This window comes from Mya arenaria, chromosome 7 (genome assembly GCF_026914265.1).
Source record: "Mya arenaria isolate MELC-2E11 chromosome 7, ASM2691426v1".
Classification (NCBI taxonomy): Eukaryota; Metazoa; Mollusca; class Bivalvia; order Myida; family Myidae; genus Mya; species Mya arenaria.
In genome coordinates, this window is record NC_069128.1 from 64,773,254 (window position 1) to 64,796,786 (window position 23,533).

The 23,533-nt window shown below is 35.1% G+C and overlaps 2 protein-coding genes across 2 annotated transcripts; both read left to right on the forward strand.

Moving 5' to 3' along the window:
* Positions 1 to 1,230: 1,230 nt before the first annotated feature.
* Positions 1,231 to 4,728, forward strand: LOC128241344 (sacsin-like). Its single transcript, XM_052958272.1, has 2 exons — positions 1,231 to 3,549; positions 4,720 to 4,728. Exons 1-2 carry the CDS (start codon positions 1,264 to 1,266, stop codon positions 4,726 to 4,728), a joined length of 2,295 nt encoding a protein of 764 aa, XP_052814232.1. The 5' UTR covers positions 1,231 to 1,263.
* On the forward strand, positions 3,618 to 22,188 carry LOC128241866 (sacsin-like). Its single transcript, XM_052958979.1, has 3 exons — positions 3,618 to 7,727; positions 14,129 to 14,248; positions 15,316 to 22,188. The coding sequence occupies exons 1-3, from the start codon at positions 4,734 to 4,736 to the stop codon at positions 15,487 to 15,489; spliced, it is 3,288 nt and encodes a 1,095-aa protein (XP_052814939.1). The 5' UTR covers positions 3,618 to 4,733; the 3' UTR covers positions 15,490 to 22,188.
* The last annotated feature ends 1,345 nt before the right edge of the window (positions 22,189 to 23,533 follow it).

Genomic DNA, 23,533 nt, shown 5'->3' on the forward strand with positions numbered 1-23,533 from the left:
GCTTGCAAAACAGATAACAATGAAGAACGATTTGTCATATCTTGGTATAAGTGTTCGAACGATGCACTTCAGCTGCCCGATAATGCAACCATTCCAGTATCGGCAATAGCTATTCCGGATATCTATACTGAGACGGGAGTGCATCGTTCTTTATCTGATGTAGGTCATGGATTCTACAATAAAGGACATTTGTTCTGTTTTTTGCCTTTACCAGTGATTACAAATTTGCCTTTCCATATAAATGGCTTCTTCAGCGTTACTTCAAATAGACGAGGTTTATCTATTGCCACAGAAGATGATAAGACCGGTAATTGGTATAAATGGAACGACAAGTTGCTTTCAACATGCGCTGTTCAATCATTTGTTAACTACTTGGGTTACGTAGTCAAATATGATGCTTTTGGTCAGACGGAATCTGACATGCAATATTACGGAACTTGGCCAGAACCTGGGGAAAAAGCAGCCGAACCGTTTGTTAATGCATTTTACACGACCGTCATGTTAGATAATCCGAGTGTATTGCAATATGGCCCACGTGTATTTAGAAGCAAGGAAAGCCAATCATACTTACCGTTCAGTAGTATTTTAGTGCTCGGCAAAGCAATACGAAACATTACAACGGTAAATGCAATTGCCTTTAATTTTTTGATATCTGTTCCTACCACTAATGAAAGGATTGTAGTGAATTTGCCTACGAAACAGCTCGATATTCTGATTCATTATAATCGGAATGCTTGTGAGCATGTTTTAATAACGGAGGAAATGTTGTATATTCATTTTCTGGAAAACATAGCGAATAAATATTGGAGAGGAAAAATGGATGAGCGCAATGTAATGCTACGGCATGCAATCTTATGCCAAAACGAATGCGTTCAAGAACAGTTAAAACGTGTTTCCTGTATCCCCACTCAACCCAATGGACGTCTTAGAAAAATCGATGAACTTATACATCCAAAAAAGGACTTGGCGAAAATGTTTTTTGAAGAAGAAGAACGATTTGTGCTTAAGACAAATGGACTTAGAGATATGAATCTATTAACCAGATTGGGTGAGTTAGGAATGATGTGTGATACGTTAACTGAAGAAGTGTTGATGGACAGATGTGAAAGTATAGAAATGTTATCACAGAAATGCTCACCGTGTACTGTGTTACGTATAGATGCTGTGTTTTGGTACATAAATAAACACTTGTCGAATATAAAATCATCGCTGGTTTCAGAAATTGGAGGCTTATTTACAATTCTTGTGCAAACAAGACTTCCAATGTGGAAATTCTCATTTCAATCCGAAAAATGCGAAGACTTGAAATCTGTCACAAAATCTTTGTGTCAAGAGCACAGGAGAATAAATAAACCTGTAAGAGCTATGGTTGGGAAGCCATGTTCGTTATATGAAAGCCGCTTTGTTTATGCAGTCGGATCCGTTGATTGCGTAGTAGACAGTAGTTGTCAAGTTGGTAAAGAGTTGTCAAGATGTTTAGGAATTAGATCACAGGAAAGTTTAACTGCAGATGTATTGTTGCAGCAGTTATATGTGTTAACCAACGAATATAAAGGCCCCAATGAAAGTTTCAACGCAGTGACTGAGAAAATAGTGAATCAGGTATATTCTGAATTGGATAAAGTTTTGAACAAACAATCTGTACAAGCAAATCGTCAAAGCATAGATGACAACGTAACGGATGTGTTTGATAAAAAAATTATTATGGTCGGGAAACAGTTTTTTCACGTAAAGCAAGTGGCTATGAACATGGAAATAGATTGCTCCCCGGAACTTTGCGTTTTGCATTATTTATCGGATTTACAATTACGATTATTCAAAAAATTAGGTGTTAAGGAACACTTCAGCATCGAAGATATACTAGCGGTCATGGAAAGAAAAACAAAATTATGGAAAGGCAAGCCATGCAAAGAAAAGAAGTTAATAATAAACTTGCTTAGAAATGTGCATTCAATAATAAAACGAGAACATATGAAGACTGAGGATCTGCTGCAATACAAAGATTCCATCGTTGCACCGGATGAAAAGAATGTTCTAGCCCCAACATATGAGCTAGCATTGGACGACCAAGCCGTTCAATGGCGTTGGTGTAGAAAGGTTAGACTAGTTCACGGTGATGTACCTCCAAATATCGCAAAGGCTGTTGGGGTTCAATCAAAGAAAACAAGTTTAATCAAAGGTTTTTCAAAAGGAATATTTTCCTTCGGTCAAAGAGAAAAGCTGACCACACGATTGACTGGTCTACTCATAGATTATCCTAGTGATGTCAGTATATTCAAGGAGTTTATTCAAAATGCCGATGACGCTGGTGCAACCGAAATAAATTTTATAAAATTCTTCAGAACTCAGAAAATTGCACATTCGATCGGCCAAAACCAAACATTAGGACCGGCATTGTGCATCTACAATGATGCCCATTTTACTGATAGTGATTTAGAAGGGATAAGAAATTTAGGAATCGGTAGCAAAACTGATGATCCAACCAAAACTGGACAATACGGTTTAGGGTTTAATGCAGTTTATCATATCACTGACACCCCATCGTTTTACAGTAAGGGTCCTGGCTTGGGAAAAGAAGGAGTTCTGTGTATATTTGATCCCTTGTTTAAGGAAATCCCTGAATTAGATGAACCAGGAATTAGATGTGACATTGACGATATGGATAATGATTTTAAGGATATTTTGAAAGGATATCCAGGATTTGTGTCTGAAAAAGGAACAATGTTCCGTTTGCCATTGCGACAAGAAGAGTCAGAAATAAGTGTTCATTGTATTTGCGAATCTCAAATCGATAAATTACTTGGTCTGCTTCGAAAGGATGCGAGTTCATGCCTTCACTTTTTGAAAAACATAAACTCCATCGCAATATCAAATTATGTAGATGGCAAGGTATGCAACGAGTTTAAAGTAGAAGCCAAATTGACGGAATCTGATGAAATTAGAAGAAAACAATATTTTGATAAGGTTAAAGCAGTTTGCAAAAAGAACATGTTAGATAAGTATGGAAACATTGATGAAGATCGATTTTCAGTGACTTACAATTTATCTATTGTTGAAGGCAGGCGTAAGTGCAAACGATGGCTTGTATGCAATCAGTTTTCAAGTGATACCAAACCACATGAGAAAGATACTTCCTGTAAATTAAGGCAGGCATTCGCCGTCGGGGACCTTGGTTTAATGCCAGAGGTAGGGATATCGATACCAGTGTTTGAAACAGAAAACAGAGAACTACAGCAAACTCATACAGCTTTTTGCTTGTTACCATTGCCTTTATCAACTGGTTTACCGTTTCACTTGAACGGCCATTTTTCAGTGGATCGGGGAAGACGGAAGTTAATCAGCAGCACCGTTGGCGAAACATGGAACAAATACTTGTTGTCGAGCTTATTGCCTGAAGCATTTTGTACATCAGCTCTTGAAGTACAGAACAGGGTTCATGATCTTTCTGAGAAAGGTTTGACTCAGGCAAACCTCAAGAAAATATTGAGGCAATACAATGAAATGTTTCCAAGACCTTTATTTGCAACAGACGATAACTGGAAATACTTTGTACAAAATCTATACCAAATGATTTTGAAGAATGAGTGTAAATTATTTCCGATTCTGTTTACATCTGATTCTCAAGACAATGAACATAGTTTAAGTTTGGAATGGACGCATTTAGCTCGCAGTGAAGACGATAAGGCAGGAGGATTTTTTTACAAATCGAATTCGGCACATGATGTATTGCAATTACAACAAGACCCGGTGAAGTCTATAATGATGCGAATCGGAATGAAAATTGTAGAAAGTCCCGAAGTCGTTAAACAATCAATAGAAGAAGTAGAGTTGAACGTTTTAAGTTGCACACCTGATTTGGCATTGAAATTCATTCATGAAACTGATGTGGAAATCAGAGGTCTAGACTTAGAACAGTCATGCTTTATGTCGATCGAACATTTCAAACGAATGATTTCATTCCTTCTTGAGGCCAAACAATTTAAGGAAAGGTTTCAAGGGCTGCCAATATGTCTTACTCAAGACGGATGTCTTCAAATGTTTGACTCAAATGAGCCAGTTTTTTGCTCACTGTACGTTTCCCTGTTACCCGGATCAGCCAACGAATTTATGCACAGAGATATAGTTGAATATTTTAAGCACAAGACATATCTTTTCCATTCTGGAGTGTTGAAAGAATTGGTGGTAGAGGATTTACTCAATCTGCTTCCGCTTTCATTAGGTGAAACTGTTTTTCATTGTGAAAATGACTTTGAAGTAGAATCGTTTCAGTACGAAAAAACTGGGATTGACCTGTACAGGTTCTTCATGTTTTTACATGAAAACTCGCTCAACCACTCCAAAATGTTTTTAGTTGACCAATTCGTAACAAACCTTTCTTATTTCAAGGATTGGTCGTTCCTCCCGTCACATAGTACAACACAAGGGGATGCATCAAAATGCTTAATTCCTCTAGACCAATCGTACAGACTGTATACTGTTGAAAGCGGTAATAAAAATGTTCATGGAACTATTTCAAAACTCAATTTGCCAACTTTAGACACTAGTTGGTTATTTATTGATATCATACAAAGGGATTTAGATATTAAAATGGGTTAGAAAAAGTGATTGCATCTGTGTCAAGTCCAGAAAAATTAATCAAGTGTCTTAACTTTTACAAACAAAAGTTACAAGGCAGAATCTCAAATTCTGAAGCTGCCGATTTACTTGGATATTTTTCAGAAAGGCTAGAAGAAATGCTTATGATTGTCGAATTTGAGAACATGATACGGTCATTGCCGTTGTTCGAATCTGTAAACGGAGAATTAATTAGTATTGAAAACGACAAAAAGGTTGGTATTATATCTTCAAGAATTCCTCCAGATGGAATGAAAGAAATCGCCGAGGCTACAAATACAACATTTGCAATGTGTAATACAAAGTATTCCAATCTGTTAAAACTTCTTTCGTCAAGTTATGAAATTGACCGACTGTATGCAGAAATAATTGTTCCAAATTTTCAAGCAATTTCATATGCTCACAGACTGAAACACCTGGAATATATCAGAGATCATGTTTGTCGAGATGTTACCGAAAGCTCGGGGTATACAGAGCAAATTTTTCGAAATCTCATGGACATTCAGCTTATTCGAATGGGAAATCAAGATAGACGCGTAAACGAGTTCTATAGCCACAGAAACAATATATTTGTTGAAATGCTTACTGAGGATGAATTCCTTCCAAAGCACTTTAGAACAAACGTCTGGAAAAGATTCATTGAAGCATTGGGACTTATCACACACCCTACTCAACAACAAGTGTTGGAATTTGCAAAATGTATCGCACATGAATCCGCAAATGCTCGAATGAATATAAACGATTTGCAGAAAAAATCAAGCGTACTTACGTCGTTTATTTTGGCTGCTGAGGATAATTTCTTTAGCGAAAACGTCCTCCAGGAGCTCAAAAATATAAAGTTTGTTATCTCGCACGCAGTTGACGTTGACAAACGTGCCATATACAACTCTTTTATCAAGCCAAATGGGTTTATTTGTTTCAATGGGTCAACAACACACACATGGGAGGATATATGTTGGTCAAGTACACCGCTTTTATACAGTGCCTTAACTATCAGGTCAGATAAACGCCGTCAAGAACTTGGTGTGTTGAAGTATCCGTCAGTAGAAAGGGTTATTGTTCATAGTCATAATGTAACTGAAGTATTTCACAAAGATTTCATAAGGAAAACAACCCAAACACGTGACAACGTGAAATATATCACTAAGCTATACGACTTTTTAAAGGATCATTTAGACAGCCCTGAGTTGAATAGATTAAGGAATTCATATTTTGTTCTCATACCTAACGAGGCTATGATTAAAGCCGACATGGTATTTGAAAGCTCCTCGTTTAAAAACACTGAGATCAAGCCATATTTGTACAAACTACCAAAATCCTTACGAAAATACATTGACCTATTTGAAACACTTGGAGCGATGAATCAACCTTGTAGATCCCAGTGTATAAAAGTGCTGGAATCAATAAAAAACGATTTTAATGATCAGACTTTGCCACCACGTTTGCTTAAAAAGGTTGCACAGACAATCACACTACTTTTCAAACTTGATGGATCACCTAGAGATAACGAGTTAAAATTGTTTCTTCCAAACAAAGAAATGAAACTGAGAGAATCGTCAAGTCTCACTGTATGTGACAATAAAACATATGCGGATATTTTAAAAGGTGTTGCTGACATTGATTACGTTCTTGGATTCAAGGAAATGGAAATAATGGAATTAACAGACACAGATGCAATGTTTAGAACATTACCTGATTCTATGCAGCCGTCTTTTCTAAGCGAAGTCGTCGTTGAAAGTGTGTTTATAGATTCGATTGAAACTGTACATTCTCCTGTGTCCTGTGATTGGCAGTGCTTTGTTCGTAGTGAAAGTTTAATTAATGGAATAATCAGGCTCATTCGTGATCAGTGTGGATTAGGTCACAAGGGACAACCAACGACTGATTTAGAATATAGATCAAGAAACAAATTGAGAAATATCCGTATTAAAGAAGTAAATGGATTAGTAGCAACAGTGTCATACAAAGGCAGTGTGTTGGATGGGATACGCTTGCAAAGAACATGTTATTTAAAGGATATAAATTGTGCCAATGGGATCTCGTCCTTTGAACTGTACTTTGACTTTCAGGGCGCTTCAGATGAAACAATGATACTTTCCGAGGAAGACGGAATTTTCGATCTAGTACAAAAATGCACCGAACATACCCTGGACAAAGACAGATGTATTATACTGGGTGCATTATTGAACTACAGAAAAACACCTGAAAAAATTCCTGAACTGCTTGATAGACGCAGAGTTGCGCAAATTGATTTTAAACCCTCTTCCGTATTTCCAAAGCCTGGAACCTACGTAAATCGGGAATTTTACCCATTTCTACTCCAAGAAATAGTTCCCTTTAAAGCGCATGAATTTGAATTCGTAGCTATGGAAGTAGAATATGAAGATGATGAAAATAACGCATTTATATACGTTCATATCATAAGTCAAATACCAAAATTTGCGGGATCTTCAATCATAGCTTTACGTTACACGGTAAATGCTGGCGAAACTAGAGGTTTCATCGAAGCGCCAATATTCAAACTTTATCGTTTCGTTTCCCCAAATTCTCAAAATACTAATAGAGAAGTGGAACTTTATGACTTACAACACATAATCACACTACCTCTTGACGAAAATCGCCAAAGGGTAAGGGAATTGTTAACTGCAGCTTTTCAGATGATCGAAACAGAGAGAAAAATATTGATAAAGCGACAATTGTTAAGATGGCATCCCGACAGAAACCCTGGTTTAGAAGATTATGCAAAGGAAATATTCGACTTTATCAAAAAACTTATAGTCGAATTGGAGGAAAACGAGCATGCTATGCGATCCAGCGGAACATTTTCTTCGAGTACGTTTCGGTCTCGTTACTACAATTTTAGTACAAGGATTGAATGCAAAGGTCGAGTGTTCGCTCAAGAATTTCACGAAAGAAAACGACATTACAATGCGTATTTCACCAGTGGTTATAATACTAGCAGCAGCAATGAGTACGTTCCCGTCCCAAACATCGGAGAAGCGAAACGATGGCTACGCCAAGCGAAAACGGACTTTCACGTCGCGAGTGGTATGCTTGCCAATCCCGAAGAGGGATTCAAGGGGTTCAACTGGATTTGCTATCAATTACACCAGGTAATTCTAAATAATTATGTCTCCCCCTCTCTGGGGGAGACATATTGTTTTTGCCCTGTCCGGTAGTCCGTCAGTCCGTCAGTCCGTCCGTACGTCACACTTCGTTTCCGATCGATAACTGGAAAACCGCATGACCTAGGATCACCAAACTTGGTAGGGAGGTTGGTCGTGAGGTGTAGAGGATCCCTATTGTTTTTGGGGTCACTAGGTCAAAGGTCAAGGTCGCGGCGACCCCCAATATAAAAAACATTTCTGCTCAAAATCTTGAGAACGGTTTGACCTAGGTTCACCAAACTTGGTAGGGAGGTTGGTCATGAGGTGTAGAAGATCCCTATTGTTTTTGGGGTCACAAGGTCAAAGGTCAAGGTCGCGGCGACCCCCAATGTAAAAAACATTTCCGCTCAATATCTTGAGAATGGTTTGACCTAGGTTCACCAAACTTGGTAGGGAGGTTGATCATGAGGTTTAGAAAACTCCTATATTTTGGGGGGTCACAAGGTCAAAGGTCAACGTCGCTGTGACCTCTAATGTAAAAAAATATTTCCGTGCAATATCAGGAGAATGCTTTGATCTAGGTTCACCAAACTTTGAAGTGAGGTTGGTCATGATGTCTAGATGATCCCAATTGTTTTGGGGGTAACAAGGTCAATAGTCAAGGTCGTGGTGACCTTCCATGTAAAAATCATTTGCGTGTAATATCTTTATGTCTCCCCCATTCATGGGGAGACATATTGTTTTTGCCCTGTCCGTCAGTCAGTCCATCAGTCTGTCAGTCAGTCAGTCAGTACGTCACACTTCGTTTCCGCCCAATAACTATAGAACTCTTAGACCCAGGAACTTCATACTTGGTATGCTAGTTGGTCATGACTAGTAGATGACCCCTATTGAATTTGGGGTCACTAGGTCAAAGATCAGGGTCAACGTGACCTTGAGGTGAAGAAACGGTTTCCACTCAATAACTAAAGATCCTTTGGGTCCAGGAACTTCATACTTGGTATGCTAGTTGTTCATGACTATTAGATGACTCCTATTGATTTTGAGATCCAAAGGTCAAGGTTACCTTCAGGTAAAAAATGTTATGTTGGCAGTGACCTTAAGCTTAAAAATGGTTTCTGCTCAATAACTAAAGAAAGCTTGTACCCAGGAACTTCATAGTTGTTCATGACTAGTAGATGACTCCTATTGATTTTGAGATCAGTATGTCAATGGTCAAGGTCACCGTGACCTTGAGGTGAAGAAACTGTTTCCGCTCAATAACTAGAGAACGCTTGCAACCAGGAATTTCATACTTGGTATGCTAGTTGGTCATGACTAGAAGATGACCCATATTGATTTTGAGATCACTAGGTCAAAGGTCAAGGTTGCCATGACCTTGAAGTGAAGAAAAAGTTTCCGCTCAATAACTAAAGATCATTTGGTTTCGGGAACTTCATACTTGGTAAGCTAGTTGTTCATGACTAGAAGATGACCCCTATTGATTTTCAGATCAAAAGGTCAAAGGTCAAGGTTACCTTCAGGTAAAAAATGATACGTTGGCGGTGACCTTAAGCTTAAAAATGGTTTCTGCTCAATAACTTAAGAACGCTTGTACCCAGGAACTTCATTCTTGGTACGCTAGTCGGTCATGACTAGTAGATGACCCCTATTGATTTTGAGATCAGTAGGTCAAAGGTCAAGGTTGCCATGACCTTGAGTTAAAGAAATGGTTACCGCTCAGTAACTAAAGAACACTTGCACCCAAGAACTTAATACTTGGTATGCAAGTTGGTTATGTAGATGATCCCTATTGATGTTGTGATCAGTAGGTAAAAGGTCATGGTCACGATGACTGTGAGCTGAAAAATGGTTTCCGATCAATAATTGAATAACGCTTGCGCCCAGGAACTTCATACAATGCAAACTTCGTTTACATTTTCCATGATTAATCAACAACACTTTCTTCTCTTCACTATTTAATATAATCGAATAAACCAAACTTCACTGTTGGTTTGTCTCCAGTCCAAAGTTACAAATTTCATGTCCATCATTTATTTTTTCTCAGCTTCGACCACACAATAGGGGAGACAAGCGCTTTTTCAAAAAAGCAATCTCTAGTATGTATATGTGTTATATATCATGATTCCAGTCGCTAGCTGCATGTTTAGCTATCGCAGACAACATCAACTCTATTTGCAATCAATAACACCAGTTATATTAATGCACAATAGAGTAAACCAATGTTCATGATCCCAGTTGGACAATTGTGTTAATCAGTTTGTTTATTAGGTCTTATGACAAAGGAATGTTATGATATTCAAGGTATTCTTTGTAATGAAAGAAATAGGTTGTTCATGCACTCGATATATTGCTGACATGCATTAGCTACAACGAAGTGACTGAACTCTTAGGGAACATTTCTTTTTCTTTCTTTTAAAATTAAGATGCATGACCAAACACTAAAATACTAACATTTTTTATACAAAAATATCAAAAATATGTATACTATAAAATATCAATCCTGTAGGTGTTAAGATGACTCGCTCATGGTTTGTAAAATGCACTTTTTAATTAAAAAATAAAGTGTTGCGAATCATAAGGAGTGTTAAAACAAAAAAAAATCAAAAAGCTGTAACCCTTCAGCAAATGTTGATATTTGCTAAAAGTCCATGAAGACCACTGTTGAAATTAGAGTTCATAACGCAATTAGAAATCACGGTGGCCGTGTGGACTAGCCGGCTGATTTCTATTTTTATCTTGACTTTACCGGCGTGGGTTCGAACCCCACTAAAACCAAAATACTTTTTTATGCTGTAACTCTACTTTGCTCTGCAATTTTGATATTATAGAGTAAAACAATAATAACTTATTTTTGGTCCAAAACATGAGCGAACCACTTTACTAATGCATGTTCAAGTAGCATTGAAGTTTCATGATGTTATTGTTAAACGTATAGAAACATTTGTAACTTTATATGATGTCCCCTCAAATATATGAAAGCTTCTTGAATAATACCCATTTCCGATTAAAACATCCGTTTCCAACAAAACATTCTGGAAGCATGACGCAGATGAACATCTCTTCGAATGAAAGGCAAATGTTTGCTTTTTAGAGTTTTACAAACTCACATAAAAGCAACACAGTTTGAAAGCTTCCGTACGCGTTTAAACGGAAGTACATTTAAGAGTAATTATAGATTAATATCCATTATTGGTCTAAAGTTTGTTTATGGAATGTTTAATTGCGCTGACGTTCACCTATAATATTATTGTAGGTTTTATTTTCTTTCTTCTATTCTCAATTGAAAAGTACGCAGTTAAACAATTTATACTTTGATTTTCTTGAAAATTATATTTTCTGTTGGCAAACCTAAATGTTGTTTTTGATAAAAAGTAACATATGTATATGACTAAAGGAATTAGATTTGAATGCAGATTTCCGAGCAATCATTTGATAAAATAAGCGAAAATAATGTTTCATACACAATGGGGTATTTCGGTGCATTTAGTAAAGATATGCCTAAAATCAATAGGCTTTGAAATAAAATTCTTGCCAGTTTTTTTATAACGTTCGAGTTGTTGTCCATTTTGATTTTTAATCACATGTCGTTATTTTTCTAGTAAATTATAACACAAAATCCTACCTGTTTCACATGCGCTGATAATGAGACGAATACCACAAACTAACATAGCAATGTCATTTCCCGCACTACATACATTTCAGAAATGTAGTAACCGTATGATATGTTGGATTATTACCAATTAAGACATTTTTTTCAACTAAATTGTTGTTAATCGTGCTAAGTGATATCGTCCCTTACACATTTAATAAATAAAAAACACGTTATGGCATTATCAAACTGGATAACATATGATGAAATGATATAAACATCAACATTAAATTACAGTAAGTAATATTTTACAACGGGTTATGGTTCCTGTTTCTTTGAAGGATAGAAGTTAAACGGTATTAAGTTATATATATTATAAAATCCCAACGCACTTCATATCGCAAAATACGGCCGGTCGTGTTCCACTCCAGTGCAATACGGACGGCCATGTTCCACTCCAGTGCAATACGGATGGCCGTGTTCCAATCCAGTGCAATACGGACGGTCGTGTTCCATTCCCGTGCAATACGGACGGCCGTGTTCCACTCCAGTGCAATACGGACGGTCGTGTTCCACTTCAGTGCAATACGGAAGGCCGTGTTCCAATCCAGTGCAATACGGATGGTCGTGTTTCATTCCCGTGCAATACGGACGGCCGTGTTCCACTCCAGTGAAATACGGATGGCCGTGTTCCAATCCAGTACAATACGGATGGTCGTGTTTCATTCCCGTGCAATACGGACGGCTGTGTTCCACTCCAGTGCAATACGGACGGCCGGGTTCCACTATAGTGCAATACGGACGGCCGTGTTCCACTTCAGTGCAATACGGATGGCCGTGTTCCAATCCTGTGCAATACGGACGGTCGTGTTGCATTCCCGTGCAATACGGACGGCCGTGTTCCACTCCAGTGAAATACGGATGGCCGTGTTCCAATCCAGTAAAATACGGATGGTCGTGTTTCATTCCCGTGCAATACGGACGGCTGTGTTCCACTCCAGTGCAATACGGACGGCCGGGTTCCACTCTAGTGCAATACGGACGGCCGTGTTCCACTTCAGTGCAATACGGATGGCCGTGTTTCAATCAAGTGCAATACGGACGGTCGTGTTGCATTCCCGTGCAATACGGATGGCTGTGTTCCACTCCAGTGCAATACGGACGGCCGTGTTCCACTCCAGTGCAATACGGACGGCCGTGTTCCACTCCAGTGCAATACGGACGGTCGTGTTCCATTCCCGTGCAATACGGACGGCTGTGTTCCATTCCAGTGCAATACGGACAGCCGTGTTCCACTCCAGTGCAATACGAAAGGCCGTGTTCCATTCCTGTGCAATACGGACGTCTGTGTACAACTCCAGTTCAAAAGGGACGGCCGTATTCCACTCCAGTGCAATACGGACGGCCGTGTTCCACTCCAGTCCAATAGGGACGGCCGTGTTTCACTCCAGTGCAATAGGGGCGGACGTGTTTCACTCCAGTGCAATAGGGATGACCGTGTTCCACTCCAGTGCAATACGGACGGCCGTGTTTCACTCCAGTGCAATAGGAACGGCCATGTTTCACTCCAGTGCAATAGGGACGGCCGTGTTCCACTCCAGTGCAATAGGGACGGCCGTGTTTCACTCCAGTCCAATAGGGACGGCCGTGTTTCACTCCATGGCAATACGGACGGCCGTGTTCCACTCCAGTGCAATACAGACGGCCGTGCTCCACTCCCATTACAATACGGACGGCCGTGTTCCACTCCAGTGCAATATGGACGGCCGTGTTTCACTCCAGTGCAATACGGACGGCCGTGTTCCACTCCTGTGCAATACGGCCGGCCGTGTTTCACTCCAGTGCAATACGGACGGCCGTGTTCCACTCCAGTGCAATACGGACGGCCGTGTTCCACTCTGCTAACGTCGCGTCATAAAAGTATCAGAAGCGATGTTAAAAATACGGCATAATACAAAATAGTACGTCGTTAAAATGAAATTCATTATGAAAGCATGTATCTGTTAAGTGATCTTACCAATAATGTATATAATAAAAGGCTTATTAGAACTGTGTTTTGATCAAGAATATTGTATTCGACTTTTGTGGATATTTTGCAGATTTTGGATAACACTCGGCTTGCGCCCCTTGAAATCTAATTCTGCAATATTCTCTAGCCTCGAATACGACCTACCGGGTCAAAACGCACTAGTAATAACACTGTTATACAAAAGGTATAAATAAACAATTTTTGCATGGTTTTAAATTTTGGCTGAAAAACCATTCAATAAGTATGTTATTAAATGACAGCAGGAATTTGTTAACAAACTCACAGTAATATTCGATCATAAAAGTATCATGGTGCTCCTTTAACTGTACCAGGCACAAGGTTAATAGTATTTTACAAGTGACTGCCAACGGATCGAGGCATTTTAAAAAGGAAAGATTTATAAAATAAAGTCCCGCGTTTATTTTGAAGAACAGTTCGATTTAAAATCGGAATCATCATTTCAGTACTGATAGTATTGATACATGAAAAGCGTAAAAAATGTGCATTATTTATAATTAATTGAAAGGTATTTAAAAATATGTTTTACGTTATTTTGCTGATAAACTTTTAACCGAATGTAGCAAATTGAAAGAATATGCAATAAACAATAAACAAGAAAATAATAAACCTACAAGAAACTGCTGACCGCCTAACATACGTTAACGTATTATTATTTCATATGAGATGTTTCCATCAATGAGATTATGATTATAAATGGGAGACGTCTTATCTGATACTTCCTGCTTTCGAAGATTGCCTTTTCAATGTTATATTTACATCTTACAGGCATGTGAAAAGGCGCTTAAAGCTGCCAGATTTTCCAGAGATGCCAATCGATGTCCGCGATGGTCACATAATCTATGCAGCATTGCAGATGGAATTGAGATTGATGACATTAAAGAAAAGGTATGTATTATTATACACTCACAATCTAATTTTTTATACTGACTTTTCTTTTAGTTCTTTCACGAGACAGGTAGATGGAGCTTACGCGTGCAGGAAGTAACTTACGTTAGTTATTGAACGATGTCATTGACAGCAAGGTACAAGTGCGGGAAGTAGCTTGCGCTAGTTATAAAACTCTATCATTGACAACACGGTTCAAGTGCAGGAAGTAGTTTGGGCTAGTTATTGAACGCTGTCATTGACAACACGGTTCAAGTGCAGGAAGTAGTTTGGGCTAGTTATTAAACGCTGTCATTGACAACACGGTTCAAGTGCAGGAAGTAGTTTGGGCTAGTTATTGAACGCTGTCACTGACAGCACGGCACTAGTGCAGAAAGTAGCTAGCGCTAGTTATTTAAGGATGTCATTGAAAGCACAGCAGAAGTGCATGAAGTAGCTTGCGCTAGTAATTGAAGGGTGTCATTGACAGCACAGCAGAAGTGCATGAATTAGCTTGCGCTAGTAATTGAACGATGTCATTGACAGCATGGCACAAGTGCAGGAAGTAGCTAGCGCTAGTTATTGAACGTTGTCATTGACAACAGGGTACAAAACAGTTAATTCAACTACAATTGTGAATATGTAGTGTTTTACTTGGGTGATTTTCAATCTGTGGCCGATCACCCATCTCTTAAACTTCATTTATATGTTGCATTTGAGATAATGTTGTCCACTTCCTAGAATGTATTGTGTTACATTTTAAACTCACACTATGAATGTTAAGTTATAGACTAAATTGTTAATAACAGAAAAAGAAGTGGAACTTTTAAAGAATCATTTGAATATAAGTGACTGACCGTGCCATAACAGTGCGCCCTGTGTTTACAATGTAGATATACCACTCTATGCTGTACACAACAGTTCTTTCACCTTCGACCCTCGTCACTTAAAGTGAAACAATTCGTAATTCGCGCTCGCGTTTAATTTCATTAACTATTGCCGATATATGTCTAATAAAACTCTCTCTTAACCATGTTTCCCAAACCGTTACCGTATCATTTATGTATCAATGTTTTAATATATTTCAGGTAAGATTGTTCGAATCACGCCTAAACATATCGGACAGGCAGTACTTCCGACTTCGGTATCCAGATGCCGTTGAAATGAACAAGCTGCCTTCTGACGTATTCAGTTTAGACGATGCCGCATTTGCAAAGGAAACTGCTCATGAAATTATAGCGTTCGTGGAGGACTACATATAGTAAATTATTTAAACCATATGCCAATAAAATTACGTCAAGAGAATATTATCTACCAGACGGATCGATGTTTGGTCATCGAAATATCGCAGTTATGAAAATAAGTGTCGTTGACATTTAGATATCTATTATTGTTTTGTTTTCTATAGGACAGATGCGTTAGCATTCTTCATTATAATATGTGTATGTGGGGGAAACAATTCTGCAATTATTGAAACAGTATAATATTTAATTGAAATGATGTCATTTATGTCTTTTGTTGTTAATAGAAATATTTTTAAATACATTAGACTAAGCTATTAAACATTTTGTTTGTAAATATTACTTATATAAATTTCAGTCCACTTCTTTTATTTACATGCTAAAATATTCAAGTTTTACAAAAGCTTTTACATTTGCTTGTTATTTGAAAAAAAGGTTAAGGTAAAAGTGTTTCCTTACGTGTATGTAAATTTGCAAGATTTCGTTGTTTTCATAACCTATAAAGGCGCTTAGAGTATATTAGCTTAGATGTTAGTTAATAGATTACTATAATTGTAAATATGTGTACATCAGATAGATATGCTTAGGAATTTGCTTTAAACCAGAATTAAGACTATGTATAACTTTAAATGAACATATTTATATATCAGATGAACTGTTACTTTATCTTAATTAAGATAATTATTTGCTGTCATGTTTTAAATAATAATGTCTTTAAATGTGCGTGAAATAGTTTGTCGAATGGATGTCGAGTATGCGAATTATTTTTAATGAATACATGGTTAACATACGTTTAAAAAAGCTTTATGTTTAATTTCAACATATGTAGTGGTTTATGCATTATGTTATTATATTTTGTTTAAAATTATTTTCAAAATCATCACATTTTTAACTTTATTTTATTTACTATATGTGCCTCACTGTATATATGATATATAGTTCACCTTTGATTAATAAGTATTTTTCCGTTATTATTCACAATGTATTTTTGTATATAAGTTTGTTAATTTGTAAGCTGGAACACACGTTTTTGTGATTTTAACGTCCTTGTATTGCATGCCTTGCGGACAAAGTTTAATATAGTATAGATTATGAATATATCAAAAACAAAGGGTCCCAGATAACTTTATTGTACATTTTTTATCCATATGATATATTTGTGTATAAACAAAGTATTGGGGTGTTATTTCAAACATTTAACATACAGAGTTATGTTCGTTTTAAGATTCATTATACCATGTTTGATTTTTTTATTCGACAATTTGTAACGCTGTGCTAGCAGAGAGTGGGTCTTTTTAATTAAATATATAACTTTCTATTTATAAATTGTGAAAAAAACAATATCAGTGTTATGTTCCACATGATGTTTCTTTGTATGAAAAAATAATAATTTAACCATGACTATTTTCCCATATTTGATTGTGTTTTTTTTCCAGAGGATGTGTTTTTGTATAAACATAAGTTGGGCCTGTTAATTATAATTCAATTGGTGTATTTTACCTTATTTGATTGTGTTTTACTTCCACAGGATGAACCTTTGTATAAACAAAGGGTGGGCTTGTTAATTATAATTCAAATTTGTTTATTATACTATATTTGATTGTGTTTTATTCCTCATGATGTATCTTTATATAAACAAAGAGTGAGCCTGTTAATTATAATGCAAAGGTGTCTTTTATACCATATTTGATTGTGTTTTTATTACACTGGATGAACCTTTGTGAAAACAAAGGGTGGGCCTGTAAATTATAATTCAAAATTTTGTATTATACTATATTTGATTGTGTTTTAATTCCACAGGTTGAACCTTTGTATAAACAAAGGGTGGGCCTGTTAATTATAATTCATATGTGTGTATTATACTATATTTGACTGTGTTTTTATTTCACACGATGAACCTTTGTATAACTAAAAGGTGGGCCTGTTATTATTTAAGCTTGCGTATTATACAATATTTGATTGTGTTTTTTCCACAAGATGAACCTTTATATAGACTAAGGGTTGATATGTTAATTATAATACAAATCTGTGTATTTCTTATATTTGTTTATGTTTTATTCCACGGTATGAACCTTTGTATAAACTAAGGGTGGGTCTGTAAATTATTATTCAAATTTGTGTTTTGGTTTTTTTTATTTATGTTTTATTCCACGGGATGAACCTTTGTATAAACAAAGGATGGGCCTGTAATTATTATTCAAATTGGTTTATTATACTTTATTTGTTATTTATTATGTGTGCATTATACTATATTTGATCGTGTTTTAATTCCTCAGGATGTATCGTTATATAAATAAAGAGTGAGCCTATTAATTATAACACAAAGGTGTTTTTTATACCATATTCGATTGTGTTTTTATTCCACTGGATGAACCTTTGTAAATTTTTGTATTATACTATATTTGATTGTGTTTTAATTCCACAGGATGGACATTTGTATAAACAAAGGGTGGGCCTGATAATCATTATTTAAATTTGTTTATTTTACTTTGTTTGTTTGTGTTTTTATTCCACAGGATGGACCTTTGTATAAACAAAGGGTGGGCCTGTTAATTATAATTCAGATTTGTGTATCATACCATATTTGATTGTGTTCTTATTCCACAGGATGAACTTTTGTATAAACAAAGGGTGAGCCTGTTTATTATAATTTAAGCTTGCGTATTATACAATATGTGATTGTGTTTTTATTCCAAAGGATGAACCTGAATATGAATTTAGTGTGGGCCTGTTAATTAGAATACAAAGTTGTGTTTTTTTATATGTGTTTATGTTTTATTCCACGGGATGAACCTTTGCATAAACAAAGGGTGGGCCTGTTAATTATTATTCAAATTTGTTAATTATACGATAATTAATCGTGTTTTTATTCCTCAGGATGTATCTTTATATAAACAAAGAGTGAGCCTGTTAATTATAACACAAAAGTGCCTTTTATACCATATTTGATTATGATTTTATTCCACTGGATGAACCTTTGTAAAAACAAAGGGTGGGCCTGTTAATTATAATTCAAATTTTTGTATTATAAAATATTTGATTGTGTTTTTATTCCCCAGAATGAACCTTTGTATAAACAAAGGGTGGGCCTGTTAATTATAATACATATTTCTGTATTATACCATATTTAATTGTGTTTTTATTCCACAGGATGAACCTTTGTATAAACAAAGGGTGGGCCTGTTAATTATAATTCAAATTTCTGTATTACTAGTATACCTTATTTGATTGTGTTTTATTCCAGAGGATGAACCTTTGTATAAACAAAGGTGGGCCTGTTAATTATAATTAAAATTTCTGGATCATACCATTTTAATTGTGTTTTTATTCCACAGAAGGAACCTTTGTATATACAAAGGGTGGGCCTGTTTATTATAATACAAATTTATATATTATACCATATTTAATTGTGTATTTTTATTCCACAGGATGAACCTTTGTATATACAAAGGGTGGGCCTGTTAATTAGAATACAAATTTATGTATTATACCATATTTAATTGTGTGTTTTTATTCCACAGGATGAACCTTTGTATATACAAAGGGTGGGCCTGTTAATTATAACACATATTTCTGTATTATACCATATTTGATTGTGTTTTTATTCCACATGATGAACCATTGTATAAACAAAGGGTGGGCCTGTTCATTGTAATTTAAATTTGTGAATTATACTATATTTGATTGTGTTTTTATTGCACAGGATGAACCTTTGTATAAACAAAGAGTGGGCCTATTAGTTATAATTCATATGTGTGTATTATACTTTATTTGATTGCGTTTTTATTTAACAGGATGAACCTTTGTATAACCAAAAGGTGGGCCTGTTATTATTTAAGCTTGCGTATTATACAATATTTGATTGTGGTTTTTTCCACAAGATGAATCCTTTTATAGACTAAGGGTGGATATGTTAATTATAATACAAATCTGATTATTTCTTATATTTCTTTATGTTTTATTCCACAGTATGAACCTTTGTATAAACAAAGGATGGGCCTGTAAATTATAATTCAAATTTGTTTTGTTTTTTAAATCTGTTTATGTTTTATTCCACAGGATGAACCTTTGTATAAACAAAGGGTGGGCCTGTTAATTGTTATTCAAATTTGTTTATTTTAATATATTTGATTTTGTTTTTATTCGTCAGTATGTATCTTTATATAAACAAAGAGTGAGACTTTAATTATAACACAAAGGTGTCGTTTTTACCATAGTTGATTGTGTTTGTATTCCAATGGATGAACCTTTGTAAAAACAATGGCTGTGCCTGTTAATTATAATTCAAATTTTTGTATTATACTATATTTGATTGTGCTTTTATTCCACAGGATGGACCTTTGTATAAACAAAGGGTGGGCCTGTTAATTATAATTCAAATGTATGTATTATACTATATTTGATTGTATTTTTATTCCATAGGATGCCTGTTAATTATCATTTAGGCTTGCGTATGATACAAAGTTTGTTTGTAATACTATATTTGATTGTGTGTTTTTATTCCACAGGATGAACCTTTGTACAAACAAGGGGTGGGCCTGTTAACTATAATTCAAATTTGTTTATTATACAATATTTGATTGTGTTTTATTTCACCGGATGTATCTTTATATAAACTAAAGGTAACCCTGTTAATTATAACACAAGGGTATATATTATACCATATTTGATTGTGTTTTTATTCCACAGGATTAATCTTTGTATAAACAAAGACAGGACCTGTTATTAATGATTCAAACTTGTGTATTATATATATGCGTGTAATTCGTTCCATAGGATGTAGCATTGTATTAGCAAAAAGTGGGCCTGTTCATTATAATTTAAACTTGTGTATTTTACCATATTTGATTGTGTTTTTATTCCACATGATGTATCATTGCATAAACATAGAGTGGGCAAGTTAGTTTTAATCGAAGGTTATTTAGCATTGCATTGTTCTGAACAGTACGGAAATATATTTGGATGAGAACACAACTGGGAAACCCATATTGGACGAGCCGTTAGGTGAGTCTAATATGATTTTCCCAGCTGTGTACACATGATGTATATATTTATTCACAAAAAGTTGGTTAGTTAATTTTAATTTACATTTAACATGTGTTGTGTTATCACTTTATGACATACTGTTTCTTCGTAATAGTGGAATGTATACTTTGTACAAACAAGATATGCGCCTGTTGTATACCATCCTAACAAATATTTATTTTATTTTCACTTGAAACCAATGATCTATTTTACTTGATTACCTTTTAATAAGAAATGAGTGGGACGATTATTCATTTGTTTAAACAAAGGTTGGGCCTGTGTATAAGATTTTTAGATTTGTGTATAATACTATATAATATAAGTTTCATTCAATAGGATTTGCATTTGTGTAACGTACTTTTATTTCTGTTAATTTCACTTCATTAACTAAGTGTTTATTTACACATAATGTACCTTTGTGTTGGGTTTGCGATGTTTAATTTTAAACGCAAAATTTAGTTTTCATTGAATGGTTCCAGGATGTATCTTTGTATAAGACATGGGTGGGTTTGTCTGAATTCAATTTATGATGTTTGTGTATTATTCCAAAGGATGTGTAAATAAAAAGTGTGCCAGTTCATTTTGATTTAAAACGCACTTCAAAATCGGCCATTGTATGTAAATAAGATATAGATGATTGATTTGCTGGATTAAACCATAAAATGCAGGCAAAGTGGGGACGTGTTACTTATAGCATAACACCCATATCTATTGCATATTGGTTTATGGATTATTTTGCACAGATTAACAATAGAGCAAAACAAATTTTTATTTCTAAGTGATTGGCCTTTCATTAGTTTGATAAATTACACGCTCAATTATTGTAGTTTACTTAAATTTTTGCCTCTGAATACAATGGGAAAATACAAATTTAAGTTTCAAAAATGAAATAGTGTGCTTAATACTTTGAAAACCGATCTTTTTATAATCGATTGATTTGATCAGTATATGAAGTGTATTTAAATATAGAAGACGAAGTTTGAAATGGTTATCAATTATCGTAAGGTGCTAAGGCATACAAAATAATATGTTTGTTTCAGGTTTCATGTTCCCCAAAATAGAGAAGGCAGCTTAGAAAATATTTTATTTGTTTATTGAGAAGTTTCTATTACCATAAAATATAATTACATGCTTAAGAACATGTGCACAATCAGTATACGAATCAACGGTATTGTTTAAAGCCACACGCACTTCATTTGAAACTTTGAGATAGAAATAATCAAACAAATGATAAAAAAAATATTCTTAAGGCAATTATTAAAAGGGTATTTCAGGACAAGAAACAAACATTATTTTCTTCTAATTTATCAACAGACATTGTGTAAGCAATTACTTGGCCAGTGATATACATGTGAAGCGCATAATTAAATTCCATACACAATATGAAAAGGCTTTATCTTTTATTACTTATTATCACAACTAATGGCTTGTGATTGATTATTAAGGACTTATATTATTCATTTCGAACAAAGGGTTTGAACTTGCAAATAATCCATCGAATGAAATTGTGTATAATCAACTTTTGTTTTTTTTTATGAATTGAAGTGATTTTTGTAGTTAACTCACGTTTGCTTTATTTTGTAATTTGCTATTTCAGTTGCACGAACAAAGATTTATGAATGTATGTGATTTCACGATGCACTGTCGAATACACTTAACAAACTCTCTGGTTATATTCATGAAGGATTAGTTATAATAATATATATATATATATATATATATATATATATATATATATATATATATATATACAACGAGCTGAAATAACGTTTAATAATCAACAGACCGGGGTAAATAGTCCAGCTTAAGCAGCTTATTTCAATTATCCCAAAATACACATTTCGATTTGATTTCGATAACTGAAGTATTAAATTGTTATTATCAAAAAGATAATTCCTTTTCCAATTTGAAGTCTAAAACCTTTTCAGGAAGTAAATAATTATATAAACCTGCAAAGTTCAAACACTCAATAGTATCCTTGTGTTTAGGCGTGTGAGCAATAACTATGTTTGAATGAACATAAGGAGAGAGTGGATTTGGGGCCGTATCTATAAAGCATCTATTTTTTCCAACTAAGTGAAATTATAATATTTTTCAACAACGACTATTTTAAAACAGCCCAAGTTAAGTGCAGGAACATTTTTTTTACAGTCTCTAAGTTTGGTTACTTTTGACGGGAAAACAAATTGCCATTAAAACTGCACTCTCACAGATTGAACGTGTTGACAACATTTTTACTTTTTGTCTTCAAACGAGCCAATTTATGAGAAGAATGCATGTAAACCACTCATATAAGACAAAATATTAGATCGCAGATTTTTATATTTAATTTAAAAAAGTTGATGTTTTATGCATTTTTCTTCAACCGTTAATAACGCTATTAGCCTTAAAACATTAATTTTAGAAGGGAAATATTAAATCTGCGACCTGAACTTTTGGCAGCAGTATTTTATTACTGGTTGGCAGATATGTACGCACAAATTCGCTCATTCCAAAAAATAAATAATAAAAGTTGTAAAATCGGTAAATCTGTGAGAGTGCAGCTTCAAACGAATGTTGTTCTTCCACTGTAAATTTATTTCTTTGTTTTTATAGGCTAGAATATGTATCAAGAATTGCATGTTATATGAACTCACGAATAAATGTTTTCTTAATCAGAGTTTAGTTGTAATTTTGTTTGTATGGACAACACAAAGCGTCCTTCGACAATATGAATGACGTTGTGCCAAAAGCTTCACAACTGGAACTCAACTTAATATTCTGGATCTTCATGATATCAATAACATACCATTATAAAGTTATTGAAGGTAATGGTATTGACTTTGGAAAGTGGTCACCAAGTCGGACAAATAGGTTGTCCCCGGATACTCTCATGGTTTCCCCTACAATACAAGACCATACTCTCGCGCAATATAATTCAAACGATAGTGATTACTATAAGTTAAAATAACTTTCACAATCGTTGTAAAATAAATAAGATTAAACTAAAAACAATGCCTTCTTGCGAAGCCATGTTGCATAACACAACGCGAACCATGTC